Raw genomic sequence first — 18,076 nt, 5'->3', positions numbered from 1 at the left:
ATTCATCTTCTGTAACTGCTTGTCCTGTGAAGGGTCACGGGGTGCTGGAGCCTATCCCAGCTGTCATCGGGTAAGAGGCGGGGTACACCCTGGACAGGTCTCCAGTCTAAGACAGGGCTAACACAGAGAGACAGACAACCATTCACACGCATACCTACGGCCAATTTAGAATCACCAATGATCTCTAATGATCATCATCTTTGTATGGTAGGAGGAAGCCGGAGTACCTGGAGAGAACCCACGCAGACACATGGAGAACATGCAAACTAGTTGGCCCATGGATTTGAACCTTCGTGCTGTGAGGCATCAGTGCTAACCATCACACCACTGTCCATTTCATTTTAGACAAATTATCCCAAGGGAAAAAAATGACATCTTTCTGTGCCAACACCTTGGTAAACTGAATTATACCATCAGTCACTGACACAATGGGGTCAAGTGCACTGAAAAGGAGCAACTCAGACACTCTGGTAACCAAAGCGGGCCTTTATTTTCTGATCAGAACAATCGATCCTTGACCAAACCTGAGAAATTCTCCATTAGTGGAGCAGCATATTTGCTTTGCATATGATCCAACCACAAATGACATCTGAACCCTTCATCGCAAACCTCTGGAAGCGTATACAACTCTGACCCTGCTAACAAACATGCACTCTATACAAGCAGTTGGTATGTGCCCAGTCAAAGATTTTCTGGAGAACAACAGACTTAAGTGTGATGATTATTTTACAATTATAGCAGTTAAATAGATTCTACAGGTGCATCTAATGGGAACGGGGCAGCCACATCACTTCACATTGTGGAACAGCTTGTGTGCTACCTGTAAAGAGAGAAAACGATGTAATTAGTATCATCACTGGAAGACATACAGGTAAATAAAGTTTATTTCCTTGCTGTGTGAGATGTGAAGAGAAAGGAAGAAGAATGTAATTTCTTTTTATTCCCTCCTTCACATCATCACAGCCTATGTGAACTTACACAATGGTCCCGTGCATGCAGGAAGTCAAAGAGTTCTTCTGTACAGTCCTCCGTGGTGTTGGATCTGGAGCTGACCCGGGCTTCGCAGGCCTCCAGACGCTCTTTGTAGTGCACACAGTGTTCAGTCTGCTCGCACTTGGTTCGTATCGTTTCTAAAGGGTCCTGAATAGAATGAAATGAATAAGTGGTTAATGGCACACAGTTCTCAATTTGGTATAGTTTGGTTTCTCTGAAGTGGGGTTGTGAGATACTTCTGTCTCTTTGCTCTCTTCTTAGCCATGAGACTGCACTGGAAAAAAGCTGTTATTTTACTTCAGACTACACTTGGTTTACTCTTGCACCGATTGGTTAAGTGGTTGTGTTATCGTTTGACTTTAGTTTGAATCTTCATTATTGTATTAAAACACCAATGTCACACATCAGTTGACCAGCAAGTCTGATCAGTAAGGTAAAATTACAGTTTTTGGCTTTGAATAGAATGAAATAACAGGATGGTTACCTGTTGGGAAATGCTGTAATGATATTCTAAATATATCATATCTTTAAGGTGGCCTTGTTTTAGATACTTATGTGATTTGCTGCTGAACCCATCTAAATCAGGCCATTATTGGCTATCCTATCACAGACAGACTTTCTTTTCCGCAGTATGTTTCAATATGAGTGCAAATCTTTGGCCTTTCATTTGGACCGTTAAAGTCTGCAGTTTTCTCTTGCAGAGTTTAAAGCAAACTTTGTGATTTTTTTGGTTTTTGCACAAAGAATATCCATCAAATATATCACATGCCAACTTACCACCATATCTTCCTCCTCTTCTTCCTCCTCTGCAGGTGCATCTTCTTCCTGGTCAATGAAAATAATCATTTATTTATTATCAATGTTTAAGTTAATAGGGAAATTTGAATTTATCAAGGAATTTGACCTGCATTAAATCTGACCTGCTCAAATGAATAAGACAATTTTTTAAAAACTATTTTAAATTACAACCCGACGCAAACTTTATATTTGAGGGCTATTTGTACTTTTGGATCTATTTTAACTGATTCAATTATATCCAAATGATCAAATGACACAAGTTATGTGTGACAAAACATGGGATAGCTCAGATCAGTCACAGTGTCTCTCAATATATAAATTCTTATACCCATTGTCACAGTTTCACTAACCACCAATGTTTAGTGATGAAAATAATATTTCAAAGTCTCACAAGCCTCCGACACTAAGCCGGTGACACACTGGACCAAGCAGCACAGTTAGGCAACGACTACAAACACTCGCGAAATGCGACTTATAACGACAAACAAGGGTATTTTTCGGTACCTCGTCGTCGGGGTCTCCGTGTGTCAGCATTTTCCTCTCGAAAACCATGATTGCCTCCAAGAAATTTGTGGGGACAAAAACTCAATACCACCGCTTTTGGTCGAGGACGTGAGGTCGGTCACACTCCGGAAACTACTAGAAGGATCTCCGGATGTCATTTTCTATTGGTTCAAATGATTGCTGACATCCCCATGGTCCAATCATCGACGGAGATCTTTTATAAAGTCCGCCCATCTAAATGTTCTATGCGGAACCGTTGTTTAACCATCGGAGCGACGTCGGACACAAATCCTGGCGGACAGCAAGATGGCGCTGTTCTTGGACACCAGGTTTCTGCTAAGAAAACTTAAATATTTAAGATGTTTAACACCCAGACGAAACCGAGTGAAAGATAAATGGGTACGTACTCAACGCACTAGTAACTATTCATTTTAAAAGATCTTGAACCTGTAGAAGAAATGTATCTATACACTGAATTATGACATCAAGGAGAGTAGAAGAGAGCAGCATGTATGGAAATAATGTTATAATTTTCAATATCTGCAGTCTTTTGTAGCTAAATTTATTAGTGGTAATTCATACAGTTGTAAAAGTATAATAACACTGTATAATGCAATATGGTAATGGATAGATTTTTCTGGAATAACATGCAATATTGTACAGCAAGGGTTTCTTACAGTTTCTAGTGCCCAGTGTCAAAGTTCCTCCCCCTTTTAGGATATTTAAACTACATACTAAAAGTCATACAAATAAATGAGTTCATATTATTTTTCCTTCATCTCACCTGTACAGGCTGCCACACTTCCCAAGCACCCTCCCACCAGGCTCGCCCTGCAGCACTTTGATGCCACCTATAAGGTCCAGCTGGGGGAGCTGTGGCCCTCAGTGCGAGTCGCCATGCTCTCGGAGAAAAAGTATGGAGCCCTTCTCAATAATTTTTCCCACAATGATGTTTTGCTCGACCTTCAAGCCCAGGGTTGCAGAGACTTCATCACTGATGGATATGGTAGGTGTGCGTTTCCAGTTTCCAAAGCTTGTTACCCAGGTGGGGAAATCTGTGTTCCTTTGAATTTTGATGCTGCCGAAAGCTAGAGTTTTATAGATAACGGTAGAGATTTAAAGATAAAGAAATCTCCCGCTAATATAAGGATAAATAGGGATACATAAAGGATTATCTTATCTTATACTGACTTTTATTTTGCACATATTTAATACATTTCAGAAACCTGGGATTTTTTAAATGAATACATGTGAATTATACAGTTATTTATTAAAACCACAACACTGTTGAAGCTTTTGTTTTGATGTTAGTCAGTATTTGTTCTAGTTTAACACCATTCAAATTGAAGACCCCCTTCCCCCTGTGATGATTTGCACATTTTTTTCTGCAGCTCAGACGTACGTGGAGAAAAACCCTGTAGTTGGAACTAAGGAGGAATCTGACGTTGATGCTCAGCAGCTATCTCCCCAGCAGCTTAGCCCAAATATAAAGTGCTTGGTGTTTCCAAGAGGAGATGTTACACGATTCAAGCCTGCCAGGTGAGCAAAATTGCATCCGCCATCATTAATAATATGATCTCTCTCCAAAGTGCAGTCTGATCCTCCGGTCTCTCTTGTCCTCTCAAGACCAGACATGCAGGGCCTCTTGGGTTACTACCTGATGGACGCAGCCTCTGTGCTGCCTTGTCTTGCACTGGATGTTCAAGATGGTCACACAGTGCTTGATCTTTGTGGTGCGCCAGGAGGAAAGGCCCTGGCTTTACTTCAGTCCCAGTCTATCAGTAAGTGCACTGCTCTGATAATTTAGTTTTCAGTTTTTAGTCCTTTTAGTTTTTTGTTGTCTTTTTTCTCTCTGTTACTATTGTAGATCTGTTGCTAACCATGCAATGTCTCTTCATGCCAGGGTTTTTATGTGTAAATGACGCCTCTGCTTCTCGGACATTGCGGCTGAAAAAGGTCCTCCACAGCTATGTTCCTAAGCAGTTTTTGACAGATGAGAATCTACGAATCACCACCTTCGATGGCACCAAATGGGGGGAAATTGAGAGGAACACTTTTGACAGAGTGAGCCAGTTTCACGTAGTATTTTTCATGCAATATCCTGGTTGAAAGTGCCCGAATTACTTACCTGTTTATTAGGATCCTAGTAATTTGTCAACCTCCCTCTTTTTTTACGTCCGAATTCAGGTTCTTGTTGATGTTCCATGCACCACAGACAGACATTCACTGATGGAGGACGACAACAATATATTCAATAAGAACAGGATCGGTGAGAGACGACGGCTGCCACAGCTCCAGCTAGAACTGCTGCTGTAAGTTTGGTGGAAATATGAACAAAATATTGTTACAGTTTGTGATTGGAATTCCTTTCAATACATTTATGCATTCCACTTTAAAACTCTTAGTAACCACTGGTGTTTAGGTGTCATCTTAAATAACCAGAACCTCTCTTCATCCCTCAGAGCGGGTATCGAAGCAGCTTGTCCAGGTGGGGAGATTGTTTACTCCACCTGCTCGCTCTCTCAAAACCAGAACCAGAGTGTGGTTGAACAGGCCATCTACCTAGCAAGAGAGAACTACGACATCCACCTTCAGGTCAGTACACCCAAAACAATTTACTGGAGATGCATGTCAGAATGCTAGCACAACTGAAGATTTCCTGTTTGCGACAACCCAAATAATGGGCCGTTTTTGTTTTCCCTTGTCCTGATCATATCCACATTCAGGTTGTCAATCTACGACCCCTCACACAAATATTTAGGAACACCTTTCACTTCGCTCCTGACCTCCACCTGGGCGAGATGGTTATCCCTCACTTAGCCGCTAACTTTGGACCCATTTACATGTGCAAGTTAAAGAGACTTGCGTAGGACGTGGCCCGTTTGCCTGAAAGCTGGTACAGCAAATCCTTTTGGACTCTCAGACCAAGACTTTATCTGCATTTGTAAACCGTTCCCAGTGGAGCGCGGTTGATGGACTTGACTGCTGACTTATTCACTCTCGGACCTGGACGTTTTCATCAAAACTGCGGATGCGCTGAGCGGTTTGTAAGGGAGCCTCTGTTGCACAGAGGGTGTGTTCTTGAATAATAAAATCCTCCACAGAGTGCTTAACAAAAAAAATCTAAAAAAGGTCATCTCAAATATTCTAATTTCACTTATTTAGATTGGTTTATATTAGCAAAGCCTAGACAGCAAACAGTATGGCAGCATTGCACTCCTCTTGCGACTATTTACCTGCAGTTTTATTTTTGCCCCTTAGGTGTCAACAGTGGATAAAGAGTTGAGAGGTGTCTTGTATCCTCTGTGTCCACTAGAGGACACTAAGCATGCATAAAGGTTGCAGGAACTCCTGTGTGTATGTTGTCCTGCACTGTGTCAGATGTATAGAGATGATATCTTACGTTGGTGAATCACATTACTGAAACACAAATTTCCATCAGAATTACCTGCTCTCTTTAACTCTGCCATGAAAATGTGTTTGGCTTGTCCTGTTGTTATTCATCAGGTCTGATGGCTTTGCCTAATAATGCGATATGTGTCTATGTGGAAGGAGGGCATAATGAACAGGCAGGTAATGACTTATTTGACCATTTGGCTTCTCACATCTGAATCTGTGCAACTTTCATTACTACAGCAGGATTGCCTCCGTTTTGCATTGACATCACTCAGAGGGGAAACGTTCCCTCCTATCACAACCTAATGTGAGCGCAGAGGTGCCTCTTTTTCCATCACACCGCCGATGACCCTTTATGTTGTCCTGGCCGGGCAATGTAGCGTGAAAAAGGTGTGTGTGTGTTTGTGTGTGTGTCTAACGAGTCCACCATCCACATCCCACTGTCATTAAGCTGCTCCAAGTACCAGAGCTGACTCCCATCCCCGTGCGGGGATGGACGGCAGCCATGCGGCTCCCAGATGAACATTAAAGAGGCAGCAGAGAGCTAAAATGGGACGACTCGCCCTGTTTTGCCCCTCGCGTTTTTATTCCACAGATGAGTGCAGATAATTTTCGGTGCGATTGTGAGTGATTACTGTATTACTGTGGTAAAAGGGGGATGTATCGGGGAATGCAGAGGGAATTAATGACACATAAAAACTATTTTTGTATTGAGTGCGTCCGTCCCCAGGGCCTCGAACGCCTCTTCGCATATCTTGTGATTACCTAAACGTATTGTAAATATGTGTTTCCTATGGGCTCTTCCATAAATTTACATGTTTTAACACTCAGGAGACGGCAGACTGTTAGAGATGACTTACTCTCTATTCTGCTTGTCTATAGACTCGAATGGCTGCCTGCTTTATTATTGAATTAGCCAATGAAGCGCTGTGCATTTGTGTCCTTGTGTGTAAGCCTGTGTTAGGGAGACATGCTGTGTATTAGAAAGATGAATATTATGGATTTAACTACACAACCGTGCTTCTGTTGTGTTTTCAAATACAATTTAAATGTTGCATTTTTGATAATAAACATGCAAAATACTGTAATAGTCTTATGTCTACAGAATGAATCAAACTGAGCGCCCACAGTATGGTTTAATGGTTCAAGGTGAACAGTTAAGTGTCTGTATGTTTAGTAAAGACACATACGGAGGAGAGTGGCGAGCAGTTGGTAGTTTGCGCGCTTAAACCAGACGCTGCTGTTCCTGCTGTGGTGTTTCTGGCCCACAGGTGAAGATCAGACCTGTGTCCCTGTTGGCGGCGGGAGAGAAGGTTTTAGCAGTGGGGGTCTTTGTTGCGAATGCACTGCGTTGACTGAGCCCAGCAGGATGCGCTCTCTGCTGTTCTTAGCCACAGGGTGGAGAGAAAATGCTATGTGTAGCGTATGTTTGTTCAGACTACCGCTGATACTGGTCGTCTTTACGGTCCAACTCTGAATCTGATCAGAGATACAGAGTATCAGACTGCAGGGCTGGCAATGAACTCGGAGCAGGTGACCCAAGGAGATTTCTCCCCTGCCTTGTCGTTCTTTAAAGTTTTAAAATTTATAATTTATGGATAGTTTCTTCAATCAGTTTTACTGTAGCAGTAGATCTACAGCCATAACAGTGAAGCTCACTTAACAAATGCTGGATGTCATGCTCGACTCAACAGACCAGTTTACACTGTGTCCTCATAGATGGCACTATATGTTGTAATTTATTTATTTTGTCAACCACCAGATATTTTTCTTTATTCATTCAAGCGCTGTGGCCAGTGTTGTAAATCTACCAGCCGGCAGTCTTCTGGCAATATTTTTGTTGTTATTTTCATTTATTTATTTCTACATTAACTAGTGGTAGTAGAAGATTTCATATCATTTACTCAGGTAGAAGGTTTTTTTTAAAAAAATGTTCCTGAAGTTTTAAAATTACAGGGCCTGCCCTTGTTCTTTGTGATTGATAAAATATAAATAATGTCAGCCAGTTTTAACTTCCTTTTATATTATATTTATACAATTCAGTGCTTCTAAATCCACTATAGACGCCAGGCCTTTTCTCTAAACGTGTCAAATTTGAGTTGTCTTGACATGACAAAAGGGAAGAAGCAAACTATTTTCTACACATATTTTGATCTTTTCTCCAGACTATTTGTTGTGATACAAGAACCTGTCAAATTTGGTCAAGCTGCCAAGAACCTATAAACATCTGAATCATGACAAGGGACCTGAAACTCCTCACGTCATGTTGTGAATGATTGGTTCAGTCTATAATAATATATTTTTTTTATATATAAATGCATTCATATGTTTTGTTGAAATGTAAAATACTGTTTTCAGATGAATCTAACGGAGTAAAAATGACAATACCTCCTCTGACATTTAGCTGAGTAGAAGAATGAAGTAGCATGTAATTGAAATACTCAAAACACTTAAAATTCCACTTAAATACAATACCCAAGTAAATGTATTTAGTAACTCTTCACCTCTCAATTAATGTCCAATTACTTGCTCAGATAATGTATAATTTCCTCTACTCTGACAGATGGTCATCTCAATATCATCTAATGTCTTTTTTCTACTTCACATGAATGAATCTGCTGCCCTCCAGAGTATATTTTGCTGGGACAGGCCAGCAAAAATTGGACAGGATCATGTTGTGAGTTATTTACACGTTTTCTGTTACAGCTCACCGCCAAAGCTTTTCCTTCTCACAACTACAGACTCCGCTTCAAACTATTTCAAATACGCTTCATATACCAGACATGTTTTCAGCGAATGATCCAAGCGTTCACCGACAGGCGCTTCATGAAGTGGCTCAGAGTGCTCTCGTTCAGTTTAGTGGAGCCCACATTGGAAATGCACCCATAGGTTTAGGCTGCAGCCAGATTAGGAAGAGAGAGAATGGGGGTTTTCTTCTCGCTAAGAAGATTACCCGGGGAGGGGCGAGATGGCAGTCAGAGTGTTTAAGAGAAAAAGGACAAGAAGAAAATGGAAGATGAAGTGGAACTAAAGGAGGGTGGCCCTGGATACACAGTTTAGCCACCTGTTGTCTGCCTCTTGATATCACTCTTTTCTTTGTTTTTTCTGATTGTGTGTCTCAGAGGCTTTAGGGGAAAGGGTGAGGATCGTTTTTGGAAACCTTCATACATCACTTACAACCTAAATGTGTTTCAGCATTATTATTACTTTCAGGCGAGTTTTTACGTTTTTTTTGTGAGTGTGTTAGCATGTGTATATGCAGCTGTGAGCCTGATTGTACTTGTGCTTCCCTCTGCTTTAACTTCCCGCTGGTGGTTTCCAGGAGGGCTTTGATGTGTATCTGGGCAATGCACTATTAGAGGGATTTCCCCGGGCCTGACAGCTCAGAGAATATGCTGCGAAACGGCAATGCCACTGGGCTAAAAGAATGCTGGAAACAGGATTAGGATCATATTCTGGCAGACCCTGTCACCTACTCAATGGGCCGAGGTTTCTAACGCTGGCACTTTTCATTCTCGCCATGGTTAAAACCTTTAAGAGAACCATGGAGAGGAGGGAGAAAAGGCACTGATTGAATGGTACACTGTGATTTTTGTGTGGGGGTCTTGCTCCGAGGGGCGGTGCGGGTGCGTGGCAGAGAAAGAGGGAGTCAAGGCAAGAGATACAGCAAACCAGTGGGCCTGTGTTGGTCAGGTAGAAAAACCACTTATCCTAATGGGTAAAGCTATCCTTTCTAATGCAATTTTAACTTGATGTTAGAAAGACGTAAGCATCATTTGCATGTTAGGCTACGTTTTATTATAGGTTGAATCAACTAACTTTAGAATTGTGTTCATACCCTGTTGTTACCACTACTTATTTGGTGACGGATTTGCTCGCACACACACGCACACATACCATCACTTGCTTAAAGGAAAGTAGATGGAGATCTGTGTGAGTGTCTACAAATAGACAGTTATGGCTTTAGTGGTGAATATACAGCCCTGAGTGTGAGAGATGGAAGCACCTGATCCAGCATGAAAGGGCTCAACACACTTGACCCTGCAGCGGTACAATCAAGCAATCCCTGTTCACCCCCCAGGGTGTGTGCGAGTGTGCGTTTGGGGGATGGGTGTTAAGAAAAGAGGGAACATTTGGAACAAGGAGTGTTGTTATGTTCTCTGGTCCAGAGCCCCTTGGGAGGAAATCCTGCCATGTACCTGGACAGATTCCTCCTCTGGATAACAAGGACATTCAGTTTGGGTGCATATCGGCACCACAGTCTTATCAGTCACGTATCAGGATGCCCTTGGCTGAGGACACGAGAGTATGTGGTGTAATAAAACACAACAAGGTTGGGGTGAGGTGTTACACCCACATTAACACTGCTAATCTGCTAGGATCATTATCCCCTTCTATCCGATTTTTGGAGAGCGGTCATTCATTCATCAGCCCGGGTGCATTAGTTATTTACACACACACACACACACGCAGAGAGGAAAATATATGTTCAAGGCCGATTCAATTAACAACAGAACAATGTCACAACACCGGGACGATGCACTTACGATACGTGTTAAGTTTACCGTGGGAAGAGCAAGGACGCACATTTTTAGATGATGTAGCAGAGATGCCTGGTTGCCCTGCGTGTTTGTGTGTGTGTCTGTGAGGGTGTGTGTGTGTGTGAGCAAGGTTGGGTGGGGGTCTGTGCGTTTTGACAAACCATGCTGTTAAAGATATAATAGCAGCATAATCACCGCCCCAGGCTGTCATTCTTCAGGATAATGGCCTGCTTATTCATTGGGGATGCCTTGTGTCTCCACGCTGCTTTTTATTTTTCAGATATTACAGATTACGTTGTTCTTTTTGTGTCTTGCTTCGCTCCCCTGCGCTTTGTCTTGTTGCCATTTCGCACGTACTTTTCGTTGTTGTTTTAATTTGATCTTCTCTCCGCCACTTTTCTCATCATCAGTGCTGCTTAATGTGTGAGAGAGAAAAAAAGTTGAAGAAACATCACCTTAGTAGAAGTATAACTTGCAGTAACTTGTCATGGATGAACTTTAACACTCAATCAATAGGTGTTACAGTTTGCTTAATACTCACCTAAAGGTGGATAAAAACATACGGTCATAAAGCTTATTATCTACTTAAAGCATTTCTAAATCCAAGTTGTTTGAGGAGATTTTTCCACCATTGTCAAAGTTCGACCATATGCTGGGTAACCATTGAGCACAGACAGAGAGAGAGGTGTTCATTATAAAGATCTTCAAGCAATGTTTTTATTTGCAGTTATTTTACAACAACACTAGTTTCAAGTCTACATTATTGGGAGGAGCAAAGGAAGCAACACTGCTGATGGTCCCGTCACTCTCTCCTCCACCGTTATTAATCTATCTACCACTGGACCAAGTAGCTGGACAGAAACAGTCGGGGGAACAGCATTAGAAACAACAACAGAACTCAAATAGAGTCAAGACAGCAGTACACACAGGACTCGGCTCGATTACTCACTGAAATATTTTCACTTCTCCTTCAAATTTTCTGTCTGGATTGATTACAAAATTAGAGAAGGTGTTTTTTCACCCCCCAAAAATCCAAAATGTGTTAAATTGCTTTTTTCAGGTTAATTCCTGAAAAGAAACGGTACACATTTTGAATATTAATTCAACCCAGGAGCAGCACACAGACAACCGAGAGAGGAAGAGGAGCAGACAGGGCTGTCGGTGAGCTCAGCAAATAAATCTTACAATCTGACAGCTAGTTTTATCTGAGTCCATAATCAGTTATACAACATAATAGGAACTTTACAATTACCTTACCAGTAAACATTAATAGATAGACTTTTTTGTACTTTACATATTAAAATAATGTGCTTTTTTTCCTTTTGAAGACATTATAATCCAGAAGACATTAACGGAAAACATCAGATGTCTGTGATCCTCCTCATGAAGTGCTAACAGTCGGTGTGACGTTCAATGAAAAGCTGCATGTTTCCTCAAGAGAATATTAAGGCCAGAATAAATGCTGAGACGAGTCAAGACAACATTTAACCAAAAGTCCTCATGTGTTTCCCATCATTTCCTATCTGCAGAAAATGATCAGCTCACTGTGAGCGGATGTCACGTGTCATGTGGCTACCTTAATCGCCCGTTTTGGTGAACAGACCTTTTGAATTTATAAAGGCGGCTTTAAATGGTATGCATGTTCATAATTGCATTTGCCCCGACTCCCTCAGCCCAGGGCAAAATGTAATTAAAAGCTCTGAGAATTTAGTCACTGAAATCATTTTCTCATTATCAAGCCAGCCTCTGTACAAAGTGGCATATTACTGGCCATTTAACTGGTAAATTACTCACTTGTAATTATGCTGTTGAGGACAACATGGGTTTATTTTTATTTATGTGCTGTTATTGTATGTAGTACATGCTATGTACATAACCACATTGCTTAATTGAAATGTCTCTTTACTGCACAAGTGAAACATGTTTCCCTCCTGGCCAACGAGCTTAATTCCTTCCAAAGTGCCTCATTTATTCACATTATTAACTTGTAAACATCATTTGCATTGTCTTTTAAACTGAGTGCATCCATCATCAGCTGTTCACATCGTTTTCAGTGATTTTTTTTTTTTAATTTCTCTAATGTTCAGAGTGTCCAGCATTACAAGTTTGAAACGTCATATTTTGATGGAATATGTTCATTGTCCTTTGGGATGTGACATTCACTTGAATCGTTGCATCTTCCTTTTGAAGTGAATGAGTTTCTTTTCCAAGGGACAAACCTTTGGACCTTGAGCTGCAACAGAAGCTACGGGGACTCGTGGATGTGTGGTCTGTCTTAGAGAGGTGTTAAATGGAGATCTATAGGTCCAGTGCATGTTGGCATGTTTTATTTTTGGACATCTTTGTATGCCTCGAGAACACATCCATATGTGGTTCCTAAAGAGCTATCAGAGTCACACAGACTCGCAGTAAGATGGGGTGATGCGCAGGCTGAGGCTCTGATGTAGTTTACACTGTCCTCTATACAGTCTGATCCTCAGTTAGACATCGTGTCCAGTCCCAGCGAGGCAGCGTGCTGTTTGGCCCTCAGACGCAGGTTCTCGATGCTGGTGGTCTTGCTGTTGTGGCTGGTGAGGCCGCCTGCAGCCGACGCCTGCAGCAGCGGGCTGTTCCACACCTGCTGGGCGTGATGGGACAGGGACTGGTAGTAGGACTGGCAGGGCAGAGAGCCCAGTGGGGCGGGGGGCATGTTAACATTCATTCCCAGGTAGGGAAGTGAAGACGGGGCAGCGAGGTCAAAAGCAGGGTAGTGGACCAGGTTGTTGGTGGCTGCCATGTGCTGGCGGAACTGTTCCTGCAGACGAAACAGGCTGAGGGGGGAGGAAGAGTAAGAGTGGCTCTGAGAGAGGGGACCAGTGCCGGCCAAGCTGCTGCTGGAGGAGGATGGTGTCACTGATGGAGAGACCAGGGGAGAATCTGTACAGAGAGGAAGTTCAGGTAAGTATATATATTTATTATTAGTCGGCTGATGAATGAATTCAGTTTGCAAAAATAAAAAAAGGAACACTAAACGTGGTCAGAATAAAAATCACGTAGCCTGTGTTCTTACCTGGTTTAGGGCTGAGTCGTTTGCAACTTGGGGAGATGTCCCCAGGTGTCACTGGCCTCTCACACTTCATCTCCTCCCTCTGACATTTACTCTCGTCCTCCTTATCTGTGGCATTATCCTCTGTCGCCGACTCGCTGCCTGAATGTTCTGCTGACGTGACGTTCAGCTCCATGTCCAGCGGTACAGGACGGACCTCTGTCTCCAGGGAAGAGGCGGATGATGAGGAGGATGAAGGGGGAAGCTGGGTATCGGGAAGGACAGTGGTGGAGGCAGGTGCGTCCTCTTTCTCGCTTCCTCCTTCCCCTGACGCCTCCTTCTGCTTCTGAAGCTGCTCCTTCTGGAGGCTGCGCTGCTTCTTACGAAACTTTGCTCTGCGATTCTTGAACCAAACCTGACAGAGATACCAGAAGAATCAGAGATAGCACAATCAGACAATAGTAAAGACCAGGAATAAAACTCTGAGAGCAACAAGGTTCGTTACAAAAACATTAAAACAAACTGTCATAATAAAACTTCAGAGACCAGGGAAACTGGAGCAGTGGCCTATTTAAGTTTAAACAAGTAGGATTCAGGTGAATAACCTACATTTTCTTTTGTGCAAGAATCATTTAAAAGCTTGTTTAATCAGGTCATAATACTCACCAAAATATGTTTTGACTTTTTAAAATGCTAATCTGGATGTTTCAATGTGGATTTTTACATTTATGTATTTTTATAGAACCCATTTTTATTATTTTGGTTAAAATTACTTCATAAGTTTGTCACCCCGAAACATGAGAACATTATACCTAAAACATGAATGACAAGTGACAAGTAGTCCGTAGTAGTAAATGTACAAGGCAGCGTGATAAAACGGCGAATCATAATATGGAGGAGTGTTGTTCTTGTCTCACCTGAACTCGGGCTTCGGGTAGGTTGGTGCACATGGCCAGTCGTTCCCGCATCACCACGTCCGGGTAGTGGGTCTTCTGGAAAGTCTTCTCCAGCGCCTCCAGCTGCTGTGCGGTGAAGGCCGTGCGGCTGCGGCGCTGTTTGCGGTGCTGAGAGCCGTAGCGAGCCTCCAGGATGATGTCTTGAAATGCGCAGCCGTTGGAAGAGAACACACACGGCAAGTTTTATTTTACTCGACATGGAGGCAACACAACAGCTTACACGTGTCAGTAGCCTTTTTAAATACTTTTATTTATTAAAGATATGTAGAAATTCTCTACAGAAAAAACAAAAATTAATAATTTGATGCTAATTTGGTGAGTGTTATACTGAGTGTAGTAGTCCGCGTGTGTGAAAGCGTGCGCTCAATTACCTGCTAGTCTTTCGGCCAGCGTGAGCGCGTGCACGGACGGCCGGTAGTCAGGCGCGTGCTGCGCCTGTTGTGCGGCCTGCTGGTGCAGGTTGTACATGGCGCTGAGGGAGTTCATGGCGTGCAGGGAGTAGCCGTTCACCCCGTAGTGCTGCATGGTGAGAGGTCGCTACCTGCGGAGCGGAAGAGAGGACGCTTGTGAGTTTCAGATGAGAGGAAAAGGAGAGACATTATAAGGGCGCGTGGCTATGCTGATGGACAAGCATTGGTCGTTTCACTAACATCTGTTAACCCCAGTCTCTGGCTATGACACACGCGAGCTTTTTATTAGTAAATGACAGAGAGGCCACGCGCTCAAGGGCCAGCAGATTTTAATGTGCGCACTCAGACTAAAGTGTTATCCATTAACATCCAATTATCGCTCTGTTCAATCCATTAATTATACAAAAGGCTTTTAATTGGGGTAATTATCACTGGTTCCCATAATGAACCGTGACAGATGCCTTATTCATGAATTTATTCACGTCGTTTCTGTGCTCCCGGAGAACCCAAATCCCCATTGAAAACGTTGCTGTGACAGATCAAGGCGTTGATGAAATGTGATGGAAAATGATATAAGCTGATTTGTTACGGATCTCGGTGGTAAGAAAAAAAAAAAAACAATAGCAGGATTATTTTTTTTAATAGGCTGAGATCGTGGAAAGGTTATTCTCATCAAGTGCAATACGGTTTTCGTGACTGCACTTTTTTAGGTCTGAAATTAAATTTTAGCAGACAAGCTGACAGTTGTTGTTATGGTCACTTTTTATCATTTATAATAAACATATTGATCTAAATACATTCAGTTTATACAGGATATAGATAAACATCTTTAAGAAAGACATACGGTCTTTCACAAGGCAGCAATTTCCAAAACTCTATTTTGTAGTTCTCCTTCACGACCGCGATTTTCATAGATGTAGCGCTTGAGGACACGATTAGATATGTATTAGTACCAAGGAGGCTGACAGGAGGGGATATCTCGGAGGCCCAAACAGTTATTATAACTATTACAGGAGGACCACAGGGAAAAGATATAAATCTTTCTGCGGCATGACAGGTGTGTATCCTGGGAACTGGCTACGTTCATGCACTTAAACTGAAAATATAATGTTATCGAAATAGATTGTCCTCTTTACCAATTAGATTGATTTACAGCGATTTATTCGTGTATTGTTTTGCCGTGTAAATGTCAACAAATGAGCTAACAGCATCAGCATGTGTTCACAAGCTAATGGCCAATGATTCTTTATATATTTACAGACCGCCTATAGCCTGTGGTCTATAAATGTTTTAAATTTATTCTGGTGGGAAAAAAAATATTTGGAACTTTATTGACAGTTTGGATAAGGTCATATTCTTTCACCTAACTATATTAATGGTTGACATGTTTTGATTGTGACTTGACAATAGAAATCAATTCTTAATTTAAAGTAGTGCATTTTAGAAGGGTAATTATATAGAAAAATAGACTTCTGGCTTAGGCTATAATAATAATAATAATAATAATAATAATATGCCGATAGGCTATCATAAATAATTTTCTTTAAACAGACAAGACTGGGTGGTCTTTCTTATTTCTCAGTTTTTATTGCAGTACATAGAGTCTGCACTGTGTGTGTGCGCGCGCGTGTGTGTGCGCGCGTGTGCATGTGATGCCCGCAGTGCCCATTCCCAGCCTATTAAGTGGCTGCGGCGGCTGATGAATGTGATCAGAGGGCAGTGGGGAATAGTTTAATTCGCCGGGACAGAAGGTGCTTCGCTAAACATTTACTTTACTCCCCCAAGTATTTGAGTTGAATGGGTACCCCCCCTTCCCCGTCCACCCTCCCCTTCCCCTCTCTGGCGGCCTCTTATCCTATCGCCCCGGGGCAACGTTTTGGCTGAGATGTATGGCTTCTCCGCGGGTAAAAATATGCATGTTGATCCCCATTTGGCTCCCCGTCTAATGGAAGTGCAAATAGGTTTCGACTGCGAGGCCCTCCATTTATCATCAACGCTGACACGGACGGACGTACAGTGGGACCGGGTGGCTGGCTCTGCGCGTTGGAGTTCCCGCGTGTGCGTGTGCGTACGCGCGCGTTTCAGTAATAGGCCAGCGATTTTCCTCAACTGCGTTTCTTTTCTTTTTTTTCTCCTGTGTGCATGTTTTCTCTGATGTTAAAGGCGTCTGTTTAAATCGGATTAAGAATCAAATCACATACAATTTATAAGAAATCATTGTGCATCTGTAAACATCTCTTGAGATGTACAGCTGTGTATTTGTTTACACCTGCCGTCAAGCACTGATGGAAGTTTGACGAACATTTTAATCTCACCTTTTTACCTTAATGCTGCAAAGAAAATCATATTGATCTCAGCTGCAGAGTCTGATTTTCACGCATGTAAACTTTTTAGCTTTAAACTTTCGTACAATTACCAATTGCCTTTTAAATTTACAACAATATCTCTGATTATATCCTCCTGCCCATATGATAATTCTGCACAATAGCTCATCACCGTGAGCCTGTCAGAGCTGGTATTGTCATTCATAAGCCTCCCTGTGCTCCAGGCACTGGGCCCTCCTGGCTGCCCTGCTCAATGCTTCGATTATCAAACCGTCATTATGTAAATTGGCATGTACAGTGCAACTCTTTGATCCGACTAAATTAGGAAAAATGTTATTTGCTAACCGCCCTCAGGGGCACGAGTCGACCTGACAATCTGCCCTTTGCTGTGTCACTAGTGTAAAATGTCAGAGGGCGAGGAACATCTTTAATTTTTCCCTGAGCTGTTATTATGAAGGCTGTTTGATATGCAGAGGCTAGATTTAAATTTAAAGGGTCTTCAGTACATTGACAGCATTTGTGGAATCTATTAAATCATTGTAAGATCCCAAATTACACTGACACAATATGCATTTAGTCATCTGTATGAAAAACAGAACTGTAATAATAACAACGTTAAAAGAAAAAAAAATATCGCTGCAGAATAAATAAATAATGATAAATAAATATGACTTTTTAATATCAGAGTTTCCAACCTGAAAAGGTGGGAGTCATGTTTTTAACCAAAAGAATCAAAGCTCGTGGAGCCTAGTTGGTATTTTAGTAAGAGTAAGGCCCGGTAAAGAATTAGCTCAAAGGAGAATTTTACTTTTGTTTTGTTTAGTATTTTTTTGTAATGCTGTTATGAATTTCAATGCACAAACGGAAATTGAAATACTTAATCGAGGTGCTGTTTTTTTTCCCCACTGAGTTGACACTTAAAAAATAAAAGAACAACTTTGCCACAGACCATTAGCTTAACACGTTGACTGATATAGGCTATTACTATACTGATATTACTTTACAAACACATGAAACTCCACTGACTTAAAGGCTTTGCAATTTCCATTTTTCTTTTTCTCGAAGTAAAGAATACGAATAATAAATATACTGCTGGTTTAAATAAATAAATAAATATTAAAACCACGTT

The 18,076-nt window shown here is 41.8% G+C and overlaps 3 protein-coding genes across 3 annotated transcripts; 1 reads left to right on the top strand and 2 right to left on the bottom strand.

The window, feature by feature from the left end:
* Nucleotides 1-473: 473 nt before the first annotated feature.
* LOC311489094 (cytochrome b-c1 complex subunit 6, mitochondrial-like) lies at nucleotides 474-2,422 on the bottom strand. Its single transcript, XM_084546008.1, has 4 exons — nucleotides 2,296-2,422; nucleotides 1,771-1,818; nucleotides 979-1,140; nucleotides 474-820 (listed from the first exon to the last, which is right to left on the bottom strand). Exons 1-4 carry the CDS (start codon nucleotides 2,341-2,343, stop codon nucleotides 788-790), a joined length of 291 nt encoding a protein of 96 aa, XP_084402134.1. The 5' UTR covers nucleotides 2,344-2,422; the 3' UTR covers nucleotides 474-787.
* A 91-nt stretch (nucleotides 2,423-2,513) lies between these two features.
* On the top strand, nucleotides 2,514-7,132 carry nsun4 (NOP2/Sun RNA methyltransferase 4). The gene is made up of 8 exons (XM_084546009.1): nucleotides 2,514-2,694; nucleotides 3,088-3,301; nucleotides 3,687-3,834; nucleotides 3,922-4,076; nucleotides 4,199-4,359; nucleotides 4,483-4,607; nucleotides 4,758-4,890; nucleotides 5,022-7,132. Exons 1-8 carry the CDS (start codon nucleotides 2,602-2,604, stop codon nucleotides 5,163-5,165), a joined length of 1,173 nt encoding a protein of 390 aa, XP_084402135.1. The 5' UTR covers nucleotides 2,514-2,601; the 3' UTR covers nucleotides 5,166-7,132.
* A 5,576-nt stretch (nucleotides 7,133-12,708) lies between these two features.
* dmbx1a (diencephalon/mesencephalon homeobox 1a) lies at nucleotides 12,709-15,015 on the bottom strand (the record flags this gene model as incomplete). The annotated part of the gene is made up of 4 exons (XM_084545959.1): nucleotides 14,585-15,015; nucleotides 14,175-14,353; nucleotides 13,282-13,672; nucleotides 12,709-13,148 (listed from the first exon to the last, which is right to left on the bottom strand). The coding sequence occupies exons 1-4, from the start codon at nucleotides 14,736-14,738 to the stop codon at nucleotides 12,709-12,711; spliced, it is 1,164 nt and encodes a 387-aa protein (XP_084402085.1). The 5' UTR covers nucleotides 14,739-15,015.
* Nucleotides 15,016-18,076: the final 3,061 nt, after the last annotated feature.

The sequence above is a fragment of the Chelon labrosus genome, assembly GCF_963514085.1.
Source record: "Chelon labrosus genome assembly, chromosome: 6".
Lineage (NCBI taxonomy): Eukaryota > Metazoa > Chordata > Actinopteri > Mugiliformes > Mugilidae > Chelon > Chelon labrosus.
The sequence above is the reverse complement of the archived record's forward strand: the minus strand, read 5'-3'. Positions and strand labels throughout refer to the sequence as shown.

Excerpts from the sequence above, each read along its gene's own strand:
- LOC311489094 (XM_084546008.1), bottom strand. The coding sequence starts at position 2,343 with ATGGTTTTCGAGAGGAAAATGCTGACACACGGAGACCCCGACGACGAG. Across the intron at positions 1,141-1,770 it reads AAGAGGAGGAAGATATGGTG|GACCCTTTAGAAACGATACG; the intron begins GTAAGTTGGCAT and ends CATTCTATTCAG. Across the intron at positions 821-978 it reads TGCATGCACGGGACCATTGT|GTAGCACACAAGCTGTTCCA; the intron begins GTAAGTTCACAT and ends CTCTCTTTACAG.
- nsun4 (XM_084546009.1), top strand. The coding sequence starts at position 2,602 with ATGGCGCTGTTCTTGGACACCAGGTTTCTGCTAAGAAAACTTAAATAT. Across the intron at positions 4,077-4,198 it reads ACTTCAGTCCCAGTCTATCA|GGTTTTTATGTGTAAATGAC; the intron begins GTAAGTGCACTG and ends TCTTCATGCCAG. Across the intron at positions 4,360-4,482 it reads AGAGGAACACTTTTGACAGA|GTTCTTGTTGATGTTCCATG; the intron begins GTGAGCCAGTTT and ends GTCCGAATTCAG.